Here is an 18848-nt window from a genome sequence, read left to right as displayed (position 1 = left end):
TATTCTTCTCACCCTCTAGTCACTCCCACAGTACCATTCCCTTCTCTCCCTTGAGGAAATTTAGCTCAGTTGAATCTTTACAGCAGCAAATACAGGGTAGCCTTGTTGTGTTATCTGACGAAAAGTCCAGAGACCAGCTATGTAAAAACCCCATGAAATAAAGGGATGGAAAATAAAAAGGATACTATAATCATGGCCCTGAACAAAGACATCTGAGGGAAGTGATTGCTGTCAGAATGAAGTATATAACCTGCTTTCAAGTACATATCTGACAGAGAAAGAAGGAGTAGGGAAGTTCCAGGATAATGGATATATATATCTCTGGATATATGTTAGAATCACCTGGGGAGCTTAAAAAAATATAGATACCTGGATCCCATAGCAGAGATTTTCATTTAATTGGGGTGGAGGTAGTAGAGTGGGCATCAGTATTTTTATAGAATCTGTATAGGTAGTATTAATGTCAGCCAGGGTTGAAAATCATTAGACTAGGATCTCAGCTAATCCAGCACAGGATTATGGCTAAGTGTGCAGTTTACAGAAAGTGCTAAAAATCAAATCAGAGTTTGCATTCCTCTAGTTAATGTTGGCATAGCCTGGAACAAAAAGAAGAGGAAAGGTGGCAGATGGAGGGATGACACCATGTGTCCCTTATACCTATTACTTTTCTCTTTATTCAAAAGTATCTGTGTGGCAATTTACATTCTTTAGATCCTGAGGCTAACTGAGTGGATAGGTCTTGATAATATAATCAGTAATCAATGAAGAACTCAAATATTATTGCTGTATAATACTTTTATTCAACAGTTTTACGGGAAAAAAAACCCCTCACATTTCTGTATGTGTTATATCACATAATTTTCAGACATGTCAGAGTCCAGTGAAAAATTACATTTGGAGAAAAGCTTTAAAATTCATTCTTGTATGCCACTCCTTTGTGAAATACCGAAAAGCAGCTCTGTATCGCAGCACTAAAGGTTACAAAAAGCACCATTTAAAGGAGGACTCACATGTTTAATTCCCTTTATAGTCTTATTCCCCCTTTGTAACAGAGCTGTACTCACTCATAATGCTTCAGTGTAGTAACAACCAACATTCTCCAATTTACCAAAATTTAAACAAGTTTCACATATGGGGCCCAGTGTGGGGATTAGGACTAATCAACATTAGTGGGCTTTGGCTGTTCTAAAACCACAACCTGGGTAGGTGTTCTGTAGATGGGAATAGAAAAGAAATAGGATGATGAACACATAATGTAATACTTATAGTAGGTACCTCCTCGACCATTTTAACCTGACTATAAAATCCACATAGCATTTAGTTTTTCATATCAATCTTACTGCAAAAGCACTGTGCTACACAAAATTCGACTCCAGCTAATGTTGGAACTAAAACAAAATTTAATTTTTGACAAAACGTATTCATTCAAAGCACAACTGAGGGGCTTCCCTGGTGGCGCAGTGATTGAGAGTCTGCTTGCCGATGCAGGGGACACGGGTTTGTGCCCCGGTCCGGGAAGATCCCACATGCCGCGGAGCGGCTGGGCCCGTGAGCCATGGCCGCTGAGCCTGCGCGTCCGGAGCCTGTGCTCCGCAGCGGGAGAGGCCACAACAGTGAGAGGCCCGCGTACCGCAAAAAAAAAAAAGAAAGAAAAAGCACAACTGAGTAAAGCAAATCAAGACAAAGCCCAAATTTGAATCCTAGAGGGATTCCACTGCGAAGAATTGGATTTCGTAAGTAACAGACTCTTGGAATTCTTTCCTTTTCTGTTTTCTTATAATTTTTAAAGATTTGGCCTTTTTACTCCAAAAGTTTCAGTTCATTTCAGAAATCACAGCCCTTCAACCTCCAGTTGTGACTGGTGCTTAAGGAGAGACAAATGCCTAGATCCAGAGTTTTAAAAGACCCTAACTCCTATCCCTCCCAGGTCCTCCATCCCATGGGTAACTAGAGTCAGCAGTTCCTAGAAGACAGCAACAACTTGGCTTTAAGGAGGAGTCACAATAATGCAGGAACCAACTGTGTATCTGCTCTTAAGCCTAGGCCCCAAATCACTAGAACGTGAGGATTTAGAAATCTCTGAGAATAGAATGTATTTCAAACATACGCAAACATAGACTACTGCATATCATTTTTAGTTGAGGTCAAAAATTTAAAAGCTCTACTTCCCCAATTAAAAGCAGGGGATTCTATATCATTAATGTGTCTCCTTCATTTATACCCAGATAAATGTAAGACCAGTCTAGAGGTAACACTTCTTTCTGAATTTACCTTCATTTTAGCAGCATATGTGGAGTACCAACACTTTTCAAAGATTTTATCTCAGATCCATTAGGTCTACGAGACTAGAAATAATTGGGGTGAAGTGAGTGGGCCTGGGTTTGTAGGATCCTGTCAGAAACCTCTCTTGGATTCTTCTTTTACAGAGCTTCTTTACCATATATAAGCACTGTTTTAAAAAAAAGCCAACACTGTTGAGGCCAGGTATGACCTTCAGGGGTTTTGCCTACAGTGATTAAATCTCATTCAACTTTAAGCTTAAAACAGGCTAATAACCATACCACAGAAGTTCTCCTTACCAGCAAGATGACTAATATTTGTTTTAGGTAATGTTTGACTTTAGACCCTGGTAAAGTCTGCCTGACACATGAAGTTAAAGCACAACATAGGAGAAAGTGTAGAAAATAGAAACAAGAAAAAGATTTTTTATACTGTAAATTCTGTACAATGAGATCCAAAGACACCAGTATATGTTTGATTTAATTTAAAAAAGGATATTTTTAGTTCCGAGTTACTTAAGCCTTAACTTTCCTAGTACCACTCCTCAGCTCAGTTACTCTTTCTTTTTCCCATAACTCCTAAACCATGATACAGTTCAAGAGTCAGCCCTCCCTAAGAATTACATTCTTACTCTTTGACTGTGAAACTCTTATAGGCAAAACACATTTTAAAAACCCTAAAAAAATCTTTTTCCTTTATTCGTTTTCAAAATCTGTCAAATTCTTCTGCAGAAAATAAACTATCCCTTTAACCAATATAAAAGAATGAGTGAACTGTACTCTTGGGTACCTTCCTCCCTCCCTCGCAACCTTCTAGAACAGTTTCTAGGGGACAGACTGAGAGTGTGATAGGAATTCTCAAGGCCGTGGTATGTTAGTCAGCAGTACAGAGAAGGGACAGGGCTGAATGAGTCATCATCCAATTCCTCTTACTGATCCCTTTCCATACCAGCTGGTAGGCTCCAGTTTCACATCTGGCTGAAAGATTACCTCAGAATTTTGAAAACTGACACTTTCTACACATTTCCAGATTAGAAGGATCTGAAGGTCACCAGCACCAAAACCTACTGTCACTGGAGACAGACCCATTTCACAGAAGCCTCTGGCCTGAGAGAAACTGAAGGAATCTCTTTTCCTGCCACACTCTAATTATCCGTGCAGAATAGAGATTTTAATACAGGAACACAGAGACAATTACACGTCAATACTGCTGACAAGACATATGAGTACAACAAAATCCTCTAGGTGACAACCAAGATTTTAAATCCTCCTAAGTGGCCCACTTGTTTAATGGGTAATGGAAAAAACAAAATTCTAGTATAACTGAAGACAATGTAGATCCTGAGGGTTGGTAGTAACAGAATTTGGCCTGGATTTTTAAAATGGCACACCATTCTAAAAGTGATTGGAACCATAAAACGTTCTCCACAAAAGCCTTTTGAGGCGGATAGTGGCCCTGAGTGGCTAAAGCAGTATTTACTCTCAGCAATTAACCACCAAAGCACTTAGCAATTTACATTCCCAGCAAGACAACAATCCCATACCCTACTGCCTCACACACAGGATCTAAGAGTTCTACATACTGGAAGACAACTGTATCATCAGCTTTACGTGGGAAAGACAGGAGGTAGCTAATTTACCTGTGGGTGCCCTTTCAGTGGGGCTGGGCTCATCTTAGCAGTCAAGGAGCCTCTCCAGCAACAAGTTTAGCCTCCTTCAGTATTGAATGTTTGGCTTGCATTTATCTGTAATGGAAGAGCCACAGAAACTTGGGGAAAAATATCTTATCTCTGAATCTCAAGAGTGGAGTGAATAGATACTTTTTACTCCACAAATGGAAATCACTGACCCCACTTCATCAACAAACACTTTCTGGAAGATAAAGAACAAGATAACTCTGTTAGCATTTAGTGCATGAAAGGGATACTTTTCATGGCTGGGAACACCAAGGGTAATTTCTTGCCTCTTGAATCCTTAAGTTGAGGGACACTTTTAGGTGCATAAAATGAGCCTGAATGGGTCTGTATCTAGAGCAATGTTTACTGTAATGATGTACACAGAGTCAGCCTTATTAATCTAAGACTGTAGGGGACCAGACTAGAGAAGAAAATATTGGGAGCAATTTATCATAAGCCTGAAGTTCTCCAAATGCAGTCTCTTAAGACCAATGAAAAGGCATTTTTTTTTTTTGCGGTACGCGGGCCTCTCACTGCTGTGGCCTCTCCCGTTGCGGAGCACAGGCTCCGGACACGCAGGCTCAGCGGCCATGGCTCACGGGCCCAGCCGCTCCGCGGCATGTGGGATCTTCCCAGACCAGGGCACGAACCCGTGTCCCCTGAATCGGCAGGCAGACTCTCAACCGCTGCGCCACCAGGGAAGCCCGAAAAGCCATTTTCTGATAAAAGAAAAATGTAGGCACATAAAAATCTTCCAAGGATGAAAGACGTGAAAGTTTTCCCTGGCTTCACTCCCACCTTCAAAGCTATCTGCTCTGTGAAAGAAAACATGGAAGCAGGGCCAAACCAGGTGGGAAAAAGTATGGGAATGTGCCAATACAGCCTAAACTGTGGCACCAAACCAAAACAAAAAAGTAGACTTGCATTCTGCCTTTCATATAAGGCTGAGACATATTTTCTTCAGTAGAAGTTAAAATAAGTGGTGACAAAGTGTCATGGGCCTGTGCTGAGCTTAAAAAGGAGACTTTCTGGCCACCCTAGTCTGTAAGGTGGGTCAGGTCTCACACAGCCTTTTGTTTGTTTGTTTGTTTGTGGTTATGCGGGCCTCTCACTGTTGTGGCCTCTCCCGTTGTGGAGCACAGGCTCCGGACGCGCAGGCTCAGCGGCCATGGCTCACGGGCCCAGCCGCTCCGTGGCATGTGGGATCTTCCCGGACCAGGGCACGAACCCATGTCCCCTGCATCGGCTGGCGGACTCTCAGCCACTGCGCCACCAGGGAAGCCCTCACACAGCCTTTGAAAGGGGTCACTTACCCACTGAGTTTTGTGTTAGGCAAGAGTCAGATATAGGATCTGAAGGAGGTTAACAAAGCAAGAATGTGAAATGAGAGGAAAAAGGGTTCTTGTGGGGTACCTGGTATCATAAAAAAAACACAGATTGTGCACATACTCTGGGAATACAGAGAACCCATGCAAGAAAAGCTGCTCCTGCAAGGAGGCAGCTGTAAGTAGGGCAGCACTCTGGCACAAGTCCATCCCTTGGAAAGCCAAGGTAGCAGTGATAGAATCTCCACCCAACAAGGATCCTGAGAGTTTGCTCTTCATTCACTTTAGGAAAAAAGCTTCCTGTAATGGTTCTTCCTGCAGCTCTCCCCAACAGATCTTGGTGAGTTCCCACAGGCAGAGAGAATACATCTAGCTAGGAGGCTTCCATTAACTTTCCTCTCGTGTGTGTGTGTGTGTGTGTGTGTGTGTGTGTGTATATGATTTTTTCTTAAAATAAATTCCATGAACTCCTAAAGCTCTCATTTGCAATCAAATGCAAAAGCAGAGCATCCTACTCAGAGGCTCTGAAACACACATATTAGCCTCAAAGCAAATCAGCCTTCCAGGCCCAGGTAAGACTGGTCTAGTCCAGAAAGGCAAGGGAGATGCTTCTCCTGAATCCTGGGGGGCAGGAAGGAATCCCTTCAGATGGGCTTGTACAGCAGAGTAGTGACATACTTCTTCTTGTAGCGATGCGTTGCGCTAAGGACCATCACACTGTCCTGCAAGGGAAATAAACATATGTAATTAATTCACTAGTTCAGGACGTAGGCAGCTGTTCCCAGCTATTAATCCTTCACAACCGCTCACTTTTAACAGAGTTAGTTTGATATTATAAAAAAAAGGTTGGTTTTGGATTCAAATCAATTTAAGTTTTGATCCTGACTCCTACTGTTACTCTATTTGTGACCTTGAGTAATCTACTTAATGTCTCTAAGTTTTTTCTCATCATTACAAAGGACAACACCTACCATTAATACGGCTCTGATGATTACATGAAAATAGCTGACAGAGAAAGTACGCGCTGAAAAAATATTAGTCTCCTACCTCACTTCCTTCCCCACCTCACATTCAAATATTGGGCTTAAAACTATGATGGAAGAAAAGGGCTTCCCTGGTGGCGCAGTGGTTAAGCGTCCGCCTGCCGATGCAGGGGACACGGGTTCGTGCCCTGGTCCGGGAAGATCCCACATGCCGTGGAGCCGCTGGGCCCATGAGCCATGGCCGCTGAGCCTGCGCATCCAGAGCCTGGGCTCCACAATGGGAGAGGCCACAACAGTGAGGGGCCCGTGCACCGCAAAAAAAACAAAAAACAAAAACAAAAAAAACAACTATGATGGAAAAAAAGAAATATCCTGATATCTATCTCTAGAAGGAAGTCCTAAAAGCAATGAGAAAAAAGGGCAGTGATCCTTTTGAAAAACCATTTCCAAGCCCCATTTAATACCAGGGATGAACTTTAAAAAAAGTCATCTCTGATCAAGAGGGGACTCAGGAATCATCTTCTATCCTTGAACAAAGTGGACCCTAAAATCCTCCTTGGAAAGACACTCAATCCAATGGATCAATTCCAAACAGCTTAAACAATCTGAGAGAACCAGGGATAGGTCATGGCCAAGCTGAACCACAACAATCAAGACCTTGACCTGGGTCAGAACCAGTGTGAAGAGTAAGAGGTACCATTTCCCAAGCAGTGTTACAGACCCTGGGTGTACCATAGAAAGAGATGGCAGACCTGTGGACATCACCTGATAGCCAAAGAGCAGATACAGGAGGCAAAATTCAGTTAGATCACAAAGAACCCAAGCAAATCCAATTAAGAAACCAGTGCCTCTTCCTATTTTCCTCTATATTGTATCATCTACAATGAATACTTCTCAGATTGACATTCTGTCACCGTAGTATGCAGATCACAGCCTAAAAATGATAGAAGCAAGGCAGGTAAAAAATTCAACTCCAGAAAGAGTTTGGTGGAAATGAGAAGTGGGTGAGAGAAAGATCTACTTGGAAGAAGCAGCACAATGGTCTCTAGGAAAGGACATGGAATAAGGATGGGAGGACTGGACCTCAGTCCTCTCTCTTGTACTTATTGGCAATATGACCTTCTATGAGCCTTAGTTTCCTTATCTATAAAACAGGGTTAAAAAATAATACTTAGCCCACAAGGTTATTATAAAAATTAAATTCAATAATACACATTTAGTAAATACCAGGTAATCTGTTAAAGACAGCTGTATCAGTGACTTCCCTAATCTGGCTGCACATCTAAGAAATATAAGCAGCTTAAAAATATTACTGAGGCCCATCCTAGATGCACTTATTCAGAATCCCTGGGGATGGAGCCTCTGAATCTATATTTTCCCAAACTTCCCCCAAGTGATTCTGATGATGTTCAGCTTAGTTTGGTAACTACAGAACTATATAAAATATTATTCCAATAGCCAGACCACAAAGACATGACAAGACTGAACAGCTATTTTCAATCCAGAATCTAAAGCAGCAGAGAAACCAAGAAGCATTCTAAGAGCTGGAACTGGGATGTGGGGGGACAGGGCAAGTCTGGTCACATTTCTCCTTTAAGTAGTGGATAGGAAAGATGCAAGCACTTGAGTATATATGACTCAGGCAGCTGAAAGCAGCTCACGTCCACCTCTAAAAAAGTGGAAGCCTTAATATCACATTCAAGCATTCTTTGAACTGGAAGGTAAACTTGCTTTTTCTGTAAATGAAATCCTAGTACTATGAACTCAAACTTAATTAAGTAGGTGGTGCAAAGGTTATAGCTACCCAGAAAGAAACCAGGAAGCAAAAAAGTCCATTCAATCACAGCGCAATTCAGCTAGCCAGAACTCAGATATCGAGACTAAAATTTAAAACAAACAAACCCACTAGTTAAAGAAAGAAACTTCTTCTCCTATAAATTGACCATTACTGCCAGCTTCAGCTTCAGTGAAGTGGCAGAGCAAGTAGCCACTAGGGAACACGTGTTCAACTCTTCCCCTCCCATTTTGGGGAACTATGTGAAGAACCAGGCCCACCACTTACCTTAATGGACAATGCATAGAGATGGTTCAGCATAACATGATTGGGCTCGGGGAGCAAGGCTGGATCACACTAAGAGGGGTAAAGAAAAACAAACCCAAAAAACACCACTAAATGCGGTTAAACGCACAATCCTAAACCAGTTTATTCTTCCTCAGAGATCTTTGGGACTGTTGAGAGACTCAAAACTAGAATGTATTATTTCCTATAAATAATGCACTCATCCTAGTATATATAAATAATACATTCTCATTACAGAAAATTAGGAAAATTCTGAGTCCAGGGCAGAAACCCTTAGCCTCACTACCTATTCATCCTCTTTAACAGACCTTGCCCACAACACATATAGAAGATTTGTGTAAGAGGCAAAAATAATCTTAGTGGGAATCAAGTGAATTGACTAGAAATGTAAATTATATGCAAAATATACTTCTTTTGGATATCCCCAAATGATAAATACTCCTTATCTTATGTTGGAATAGAAGTCTTAGAAACTGGTTCTAGCAATCCATAGCTCTGAGCCTGATATATTAGGACCAGAAGACAACTATGAATTTAGGTAACAGTATTTGGAAAAGTCGCAACTCAGCCCTGGAAAAAGGAACTTGTAAAACTACTGATACGTATATGATTTATACTCAACACACCTTTGTAATAATCCCAACCTCTAGGATTACTACACTGTAGCTCAAATGGTCTAGTAACCCCCAGATGCCCCAGCAATACTCTTAGGATACTCACAGATATATTAGTGTCCTTGTTAAGAATAACTTGGAGAAGGTGAGGAGGCAGGATGGGTGGGGATTTGAATCTCTCCTCTGATCGAAACACATACATTTCTTGACCATAAGGCCCTGGGGGTGAGCTGGAAAGGTCTGGAAGATATTTATTCAAATATAAGGGAAAGTTGGAGAGCTATTAAAGATGCATGAAAAAACTGTCAGTAAATGGCAGCTAATATTAAATATGGTAGAAGTCAAGAATCAAACTTGTGACTTGTTGGGTCTACAACTGTAACGCAAACAAAGAAAAAGTCTGCGTCAACCTGAACATAAACCATGAAGTTCCTCAACATGGTAACATGACGTGAAGGATAGGGGAGGAGATGAGGGGTAAAAGGTAGGTTCAGGGAAGAGCTACTCCATTTATCAATTGTATGACTTGGGACAAATCCCTCTTCTATAGTCAGTTTCCTCATTCATAAAATGAAAATAACAATCTCTGCCCTATTTCACAGCGCTTTTATAGGAATCAAATGAGACAACAGATGTGACAATGCCTTATAAACTATCAAACAATATGAAAATATTAGATTTGTTCTTTTTTCCAGTCAAGCAGCAAGGTTATAAACTCTAAGACTACTGATACTACGATGACTGCAACAAAAAGGAAAAATTAATAACAATGTAGTAGTCATTAGGGGAATGCAAATCAAAACCACAATGAGATACCACTTCACACTCATTAAGATGGCTAGAATAAAAAAAGACAGACAATAATAATTATTGGCAATGATGTGGAGAAGTTGGAACCTTTGTATTATTCCCATTGCTGGTTGGAATGTAAAATGGTGCACCACTTTGGAGAACGGTTTGGCAGTTCCTCCGAAAGTTAAGCACAAAGTTACCATATGACCCAGCAATTATACTCCTGGGTACATGCCCAGGAGAAATGAAAACATATGCCCACACAAAAACTTGAACACAAATGTTCATAACACCATTATTTGTAACAGACAAAAAGTGGAAACAATCCAAATGTCCGTCAGCTAATGAATGGATAAATAAAATGGTATATCCATGGAATGAATTATATATATTACAACATGGATGAACCCTGAAAACATTATGCTAGGTGAAAGAAGCCAGACACAAAAGACCACGTAGTGTATGATCCCATTTATATGAAATGTCCAAAATAGGCAAATCCATAGAGACACAAAGTAGATTTGTGGTTGCCAGAGGCGGAGGGAAGGAGGCAATGGGAAGTGACTGCTAATGGGGATGGGGCTTCTTTTGGGCGTGATTAAAATACTCTGGAATTTGGACTTCCTTGGTGGTCTAGTGGTTAAGAATCCGCCTGCCAATGCAGGGGACACGGGTTTGATCCCTGGTCCGGGAAGATGCCACATGCTGCAGAGCAACTAAGCCCATGTGCCACAACTACTGAGCCTGCGCTCTAGAGCCCACAAGCCACAACTACTGAGCCCATGTGCCTAGAACCCGTGCTCTGCAACTAGAGAAGCCACTTCAATGAGAAGCCCACACACTGCAATGAAGAGTAGCCCCCACTCGCTGCAACTAGAGAAAGCCTGCATGCAGCAGTGAAGACCCAGCGCAGCCAAAAAAAACAAAACAAAACTCTGGAATTATATAGTGATGATGGTTGCACAACTCTGTGAATATACTAAAACTTACTGGATTGCACACCTTAACAGAGTGAATTTTATGGCATGTGAAATTATATCTTTAAAAAATGGAAAAAGTGTATGCAGACAGAATAGAAATACACAAAAATGCAGAGAACTATAATTTTTTGCTTAAAAATTTTTAATGTTTTTTACAGTTTCTAGTAAAAAGGATTTTAATAACCAGTTCAGCATAAGAACTCAGATTTCAATTAAATATACCGTGGGACAAAAGAAAAGAGTAGCAAAAATACTGTTATATTAAACAATATCTTAAAAATGTATAGAACTTGAAACTTTTCAAAGTACTCTCAGGTATTTTATCATAGATCCACAAAAACACTCTTTGCAAGTACATAGAACAGTTTTGTTTTTTTTTTTCCCTTTCCATCAGAAAAAAAAATGGTTAAGTCATTTACCCAAAGTCACATACACGGCAAAGATGGTCACTGAGTGCAGATTAAAACCCATTATCTGAAGATTCCTAATAAAATGTATTCTAAACCCTACCTCAGTGGATCAGGAAATTGGGTGAAAGTGGGAAGAGAGAAATATCAAAAGTATGCTAGTCCTCTTTCTCTATAATTATGATTATATGTCTACTATTCATTGGTTGCTTTGCTAGAATCATATAATGCAAAAATTTAGAGTAACTAGTGGCCTCATCATTCAATTCAGTATTTTTAAACTCTTCTAAATCTCTGCACCACCAGTTAAGAACAATGTCCAGCCTTACTTTCTGAGCTTATATAATGAAAACAATATCTTTGTAATTTTCCTAAACAATTATTATACTATTGCTTATTCTTTTAGAAACTGTATAAGCCACTCTTGTGTCCTGAGATTCTAATATGTCTCACTTCAGGTACTGTGTCTCCTCAGCTGTGAATCGCTGAGAGTCTAAGCCTCTGATTTTACTGATAAGGAACCAAGAACCAAAAAGGTTGATGGAGTTGTCCATGATGCAAAGCTAGTTAGTAGCAGAGGCAGGCTTTGAACTCACAAGGGAGAAGTGTGCTTACTGGAAATACAGTTCTTTATACAGTCATAGCCTTTATTGTAAAACAACAAAATTGGTAACTGTGAGTATGGATAGCAAATCACTTTTCTGGTTTTATAGCTAAAGTAAGGAGAGATGAAGGCCTTGGAAAAAGCACTGGGAGAAACAAAAGGATACAAGTCTTTTCCTCTACGAAGGGATTTTTTTTTTTTTAACCCAAAACTTACAAAACTTCAGTTAACATATACACAAAAGAAATGTGAGGTTTGGGAACTTCCCTGGTGGTCCAATGGGTAAGACTCCATGCTCCCACTGCAGGGGGCCCGGGTTTGATCCCTGGTTGGGAACTAGATCCTGCATGCATGCCGCAACTAAGTCCACCTGCTGTAACTAAAAGATCCTGCATGCCGCAACAAAGAGGCTGTGTGCCGCAACTAGGACACAGCACAGCCAAAATTAATTAATTATTTAAAGAAATTTTTTAAAAAAAGGAAATGTGAGGTTTTTATAACCCTCTTCCCCCCAAAAACTGCCATATATGTAGGGCCCTATAAAATTATAGAACAGCCAACTGAGCTATCAAACTGGCAGGATTAAGCTGAGGCAGCTAAACAAGGCATATGAGACACAGCTAGCCCCTGCTAGTTGATACTCTCAAAGGTCAATGAAAAACTTGAAATATTACTAGAAATAGCTTTTTAAACTATAGACCATAGCCTATTAGTGGTTTATAAAAAGAAGGATAAAATAGAAAATAGAGTACTTTACATGAAATTAAGGCAAATATTATACTGTAAGACTTGTGTTACTGTTTTGTGTGTGTGTGTGTGTGTGAGTGTGTACTGGGTTACAGTGTAAACCTACTGGTTAAAAAGTTTGAAATCAAATACACTAGGCAGATTTTTTTCTTGAAGACGGGTACCTAATGTTTATAGGAGAAACATATACATACAATTCATAAGATTCCTAAGGAGAAAATGAAAAAACAAACAAAAACCACTCTTGGGAAGAAACACGCATTATAAGAAAAACAGATCAAGAAAGAGCAAATACTACAAAATTACCTCGACAAGATGTCTCTGAGCTTTCCATTGAATCTAGCTTTAAAGCATCAAACACCTCAAAATCAGATTTCTTGACATGGATCAAATTGTTAATTGTGCCAAGCTGACTGGTAACCACAGGCTGAAACAATGAATGGAAAAAAAATTCATGAAACCCCATTTCAAATACATCTCTTCTATTCAACTCTCCTCTTTTTAAAAGGGATCATATTTGGCACCACCATCTTTTATCAAGAAAGAGATCCAACAGTATAGGAGCCTATCAGTCCTGACTGCAATGATGTTTGACACCAAGGGGAATGATAGTTTAAAGGAGACTGTTAAGTCAGTGGTTACCCTCGGAGATCAAGGCCTTACCTCTGATGGATCATGAACCCATTGTCCATCCACAAAGAATTTGTACTGGTGCTCTCCCTCAGGGAGGTCCAGGATGGCAACAAAGTCATTATGGCTATAGAAGAAAACAGAAAGTTAAATAGGCCAAATTTCTATTAGAAGACAGAATATAAATGTAAAAACCACGAGGCAATCACAATATCATACCAATGATCTCCCGCATTCTTAAGTGATTGCAACCCCTGTAGTAAAAAATAATTTATAAACCCATTCTCCTTTTTTATATCACCTTGAGCATGTATTTGCTAGCCCCTCCCAGTAACTTTAGTTCTTAACTAATATCTGGAAAAGAACAATAAAGATGTTAATCCTCCCGAATGTTCCACCTTAGTACAACTATTTTGCTTCAGCAAAACGGATCCCTCATGAATGTAAATAAGATAGCAAGTAGGTTCAGGATAAGAAGTGCCTCAAGGTACCCTTCCCATATTTTGGTGAGCAGATTCTAGAAAATTACCTATATACAAAGGGCCATAACCAGTTACATAATTCACTGTTGCTCTGAAAGCAACAAACATTACTACCTAGAACTTTACAGTGTGTTTTGTTTTAGTGCAGAAGTCAGAGCAACTGGACTCAGGCAGTTATGGAAGACTTCCCACAAGCATAGAAAAGGACTTGTGTTAACACAGTCTTAAAGAAAATGACATTCTAAGTGGTAAAACATCTCTGACTCACTATGAGGTTAGAAAAAAATGTCACAGATATACTTATTGGTCACAGAAAATATTCTAGAGAGAGTCCCTAGCAGGTGGAGAGGAGTAGTCCAGCCAGGTCTCTCTCCTAAGAAAGGAAATCAAGTCTCTACTCCTGGACCCTGTAGACTCAACCAAGACACTTGTCTTCACCTCTTAATCAGTGGAATCTTGGTGCTCCAATTGTTGAAGGACCCAGAGATGAAGACCTCCTTGCCTCCTTCAGACCAGCGGATAACAGTGGGCCGGGCCTGCTGTGTGGGCTTTACGGAGTCCTCCAAATCCTGCTGCCATGATACAAACTCTTTGTCCCCAGGGAGCTGTAAGAAGGATTAGGTCATCCCTAAATTGTGACCCAGGAATTCTGAAAAGGTCACTCTCCTCCCTAGGGCAGAGAGGGGTGCTACGTTTCTGCTAAGGGTTAATAAGCCTTGAAATTAGCAACTAAATCAGATTTTAAACAAACTATAGAAAAAGAACTCATCTAGGACCAAAATGGTCAAATGGCTTATGCTCAAAGGCTACCCAAATCACAGCCTAACTTCTGAGTCTGCATGTATCACTCATTCTTTCAGAGCCTTAGGATTTCCCTTAAGAAACAAACAAACAAAAAACCTTACTTCCTCTTACCAGATTAACTCATAGGCAGACAATTATGATATGCTTCTGAGTGTCTCTTAAGAGAAAAAATATGAAAATAAAGTATGGTTCTACAAAAAATAATTAAGTTAACCACATGCAAATATGAGCAGCTCCCAATTTATCAGTTGTAATAGAAATTAGAGATGCTAAAATCCATAAGTAATTCACAATCTCTACTTTAGTTAATAGGTTACAAAAGGACATTAAAAGTATAAAAATCAGGGCTTCCCTGGTGGCGCAGTGGTTGAGAGTCCGCCTGCCGATGCAGGGGACGCGGGTTTGTGCCCCGGTCCGGGAGGATTCCACATGCCGCGGAGCGGCTGAGCCTGCGCGACCGGAGCCTGTGCTCCGCAGTGGGAGAGGCCACAGCAGTGAGAGGCCCGCGTACCGCAAAAAAAAAAAAAAAAAAAAAAATATATATATATATAAATCAGATCATTGGTTTCATAAATTTTGAGAAATGGTTATGAAATCTTACTTGCTCACCTATGCCAGGTTTGTACTAGTTATTTCAGGAGTAGGGATGAAAATTCTGGAGCCCCAAGAAGCATCAGATCAAAAACACAGTTTCCTTTAAAAAAGTGGTTCCAATATCAAATGAAGTATGTAGGATTCCGGAAAAACAACTGACTCCTTACTTAGTTTCTTTTCATTACCATCCTTCAGAACAGGAATTGGCAAACTATGGCCAGTGAGCCAGATGCTTTTACAAATAAGGTTTTATCAGAAAATAGCCACACTCATTCACTTACTCATTTTCTACAGCTGCTTTCATGCTACAATGGCAGAAGTGAGTAGTTGTGACAGAGACTGTATGGTCCGCAAAGTCTAAAATATTACCTACCTGGCCCTTTATAGAAAAAGTTTGCTCACCCCCACTTCAGATTGGCTTAAATAACTTTGGTAAGTAAGACTATATGGTACCAAGCCAAAATATTACCAAATAAAATAATGTGGGTTAAAAAAAAAAAAAGGACTAGTTTATTCATTTGGGCTTTACTTTCAAAATGGCTGAGGCAGACTACCTTCCATACTCTCTCTCAATATTCCTCAAAACTACACTATACCAGTAGCAGCATAATCCAAAGCAAGCAGAGAAAGAGAATTGAAGGAACTTTCACATTATATAAGTGGCTTAAGAGAAGTTTGATCTCCATTTTCTCAAAGCAATGAACTCTTATTTGACAGGCTGCATTAGAATTACAGAAATGTTTACATATGCCTAACAATTACATATGCCTCAGATTCTGATTCAGATATAAGGTCCGGGAATCTACTTTTAAAAAGCTTCCCAGACAATAATACTGAAATTATATTAAAACTAAAGAAAGAAACCTCATCTTTAGAGATACATCCTAAAATATTTACAAATAAAGTAATATTTGATATGATGGTCTGGGATTTGCTTCAAAATAATTGGTGGAGGAAGAGTGGATTGGGGTATAGGTGACATAAATTCATTCATGATTTGATCATTGTTTAAACTGGATGACAGTTAACACAGGAGTTCATTACACTGTTCTCCTGACTTTGAAACATGGAAAATGTTTCAAATTTTCTATGCAGTGTTCAAACAAATCTCAGGTGAGTCTAATGTGCAAATAGGACTGAAAACCATTGAACTAGTAAACCAAAGAAGGCTGGCATTTGAAGCAATGTAGGCCCGCCTGCCACTGTTTCTATTACTTACTTGTATGATTTAATAGTTTCAGTTTAGAATTTGAAAGCTACAAACTATTAATATGCCTAGCTTTGGAAGAAAGCCCTTCCACGTATGATATGACATTTCTGTGGTAGGCATGAGTGCAGCTGACTAGCAAAAAGATTGTTTACTCCAAGTTAAATAGTCAGCAAAATCATCAGGAAAAGAGGCAAAACAATTAGAATTATAATTGAAAAATGTTTAAGTGAAACATTGAGGGAAGAAATAGAGTAGATTGAGAACTATAAAATCTTAGATTTGGAAGTGACCTTGGGAATTATTTGAACCAATTTTCTTATTTCACAAATGTCAAGATTGAGGTAAGGGAAAGAATGATCCAAAATAGGCTCCATTTCAGACAGAGCAACCTGGCTTTTATTCAGGACGCCAATTACTGCAGTCACAGTTCGACAAATAGACTGTACTTAAATCCTGAGTCACCAATGTAGGAAACTGGTAAAAATACAATCACCTTGAGAAAGCTCTGAAGACGTAAACGGCTGAGGAGCATAATCTCTTTGTGATTATGTTCTCAATTGTGATCCAAGAAAATAAACAGTAGAATCCACATTTCATATGTTATCAACCCGGCAAATTATTCTCTATTTACAAGAGTAGATAAAATAAAACCCCAGATGGGTGGGACAGGATGAGTGATAACATCAAACCTACCCCAATCTCCCCAACCCCTCCATTTTTCTACTTCATTCTAGTCAGACTACCAGGAGGAATTAATGTATTTAATGCCTACAACTCTGAAAGTGATTAGAAACATTCGAATAGTAATTACATTGCTGTCAGCTCCATCTATCCTTTCTGTAGGGTGAATACAAGTTGCCACTTTCCTGAAAGTCCTTGATTGAGAGCAAGGTCTTCAGGGCAACTGTGGGTTGTCCATTTTCAGCCGCGGTAACATTATGAAGTACTACCGGAAATTAGAGAAATCCTGGAATTATTTGCTCTCCCACTTGAGAAGCAGCTGGACGTGAAAGAAGCAGCTCAGCCAAAACTACTGTAAAGTATGAGATGAAAACTAAGCAGTCAACCAAATAATGTCCTTTATTGATCCCCAAGACTAGAAGAAAGTATTCATATTAGCAAGTGGTTGCTGCTCACAGCCATGCCAAAGGGGAAGAGGATCTGAAGTGATGAGCTCTCAGAAGGGCAAAAATGATACTGATACACAACAGTTATCAGGAAAAAGAAATTCATTTACCTACCTCAAGGCAAATGTGAGGAAATGCCGCCTATGGTCAGCAACTCGGGAAACCTACCCTCTGAAGTTTTTCACCAGGGCTCACAACCTACAAATTCATCAGTACTCTAGAAGAGGGTGCCTGTTAGGAGAACCAAGGGCGACCGGGCGGAGGTTTGTTGGCCTCATTCTAAAAATGTGGCCAAAAGAGTAGTCGGGTAACAAGAACTCCGCCTCTATCCTACTTTGAGACAGCACCGCGAAAGGAACTACCACTCAATATCTCCGTCCCCGAAAAACGCCTTTAATTCTAAAAACCGTAACCCAGGTCAGTGTGATAAGAAAAAATCAAAATAGGGAGGAGGTGCCCTGACACCCAGACTACTGCAGCATCGCCACCAACTGGGGGCGTGGGGACACTCACCTTGGAATCCGGCAGGCTGAAGACGCTGGGGTCATCGGTGCTCCCCACCATGATCTTATGTTCCTTGCCCGGGGCATGGCTGCCGGCGCCCTCGGCGCGCGCAGCCTTGGCGCCGTGGCGTTCCCCGGCCACCCGGTCGCTGGTGGTGTTTCCCATGGCGGTGCAGCTCGAGTCGGGGGCCACCTGCCGTGCGGAACAACACGGGGCTAGGGACACCCCGGCGGTCGCGTCTGGGGAGCCCCTGGCCCCGCCCCTGCGTCTGGGGACCCGGGCAAGGGAATCCCCGCCCCAGGAAAGCCGCGCGCAGGGGAGCCCGCCCTCCCTCCCTGGCCGCCAGGAACCCCCGGAACCCCCAATCCCCTTAGTTGTCCGCTGCTCAAGAAACCCGCTTTCGGAAACTCCCCCGCACCCTCCGCGCTCACTGCCCAGGGGCGCTCCCACCCCAATCACCTCCCGCGATGCTCTGCCTCCTCCCGGGACCAATGGTGCGATGGCTGTTCTGCGGATAAGGCCACCAATAAAGTTATTGAAATTGAAGCCACGCCCCGGGCTAGCGACCCGGGTTTCCTCCTAAAATGGCTACAAGGCCAGAGACGCGGGGTCGCCCCGCGCGCGTTCCCTGCGGCCGCGCCGCGGCAGCGCCCGGGGCCCGCCGGCCTCTCTAGCCACCGTCGCCTCGATGGTGGGCAGCCGCGCGCAGCCTTCAGCGCCAGGCGGGGGCGCCGGTTCCGCAATCCACCGCGTGCGGGGCCAGGGCTGCTTCGCTGGCGAGGCTGCACCGAGATCTTTGGTTGCTTGAGCCTCAGGGATTGCCATCGGGTGGGGACGGTCACCGAAGGACACGGGGTCCCCTCACGGGCTCTGGTGCGCACCCGGTGGAGCGGCATTGCTTTTTTCCCCGCTCCCTCACCTGGCCTCAGGTTCGCCAAACGTTTTCATTTTGTAGCGTCTTTTCGACAGGCATCCCGGAGAGGTGAGTTCCTATAGGGAATAAGAAAACG

General features: G+C 41.5%; 1 protein-coding gene across 2 annotated transcripts; it reads right to left on the bottom strand.

Annotated features, from left to right (window-relative positions):
• Positions 1 to 1511: 1511 nt before the first annotated feature.
• Positions 1512 to 18333, bottom strand: PRKAB2 (protein kinase AMP-activated non-catalytic subunit beta 2). 2 transcript variants are annotated; one of them, XM_029230639.1, is made up of 8 exons: positions 18298 to 18333; positions 17848 to 18030; positions 14038 to 14204; positions 13151 to 13244; positions 12794 to 12914; positions 9064 to 9197; positions 8326 to 8394; positions 1512 to 6002 (listed from the first exon to the last, which is right to left on the bottom strand). In XM_029230639.1, exons 2-8 carry the CDS (start codon positions 18001 to 18003, stop codon positions 5925 to 5927), a joined length of 819 nt encoding a protein of 272 aa, XP_029086472.1. In that variant the 5' UTR covers positions 18004 to 18030; positions 18298 to 18333; the 3' UTR covers positions 1512 to 5924. The 2 variants fall into 2 exon arrangements, with proteins under 2 accessions (XP_029086472.1, XP_029086473.1); XM_029230640.1 differs by lacking the exon at positions 18298 to 18333 and adding an exon at positions 18257 to 18276.
• Between the last annotated feature and the right edge of the window lie 515 nt (positions 18334 to 18848).

Source organism: Monodon monoceros, unplaced genomic scaffold (genome assembly GCF_005190385.1).
Source record: "Monodon monoceros isolate NGI ecotype Baffin Bay Population unplaced genomic scaffold, NGI_Narwhal_1 Super_Scaffold_18, whole genome shotgun sequence".
Taxonomy (NCBI): domain Eukaryota; kingdom Metazoa; phylum Chordata; class Mammalia; order Artiodactyla; family Monodontidae; genus Monodon; species Monodon monoceros.
The sequence above is the reverse complement of the archived record's forward strand: the minus strand, read 5'-3'. Positions and strand labels throughout refer to the sequence as shown.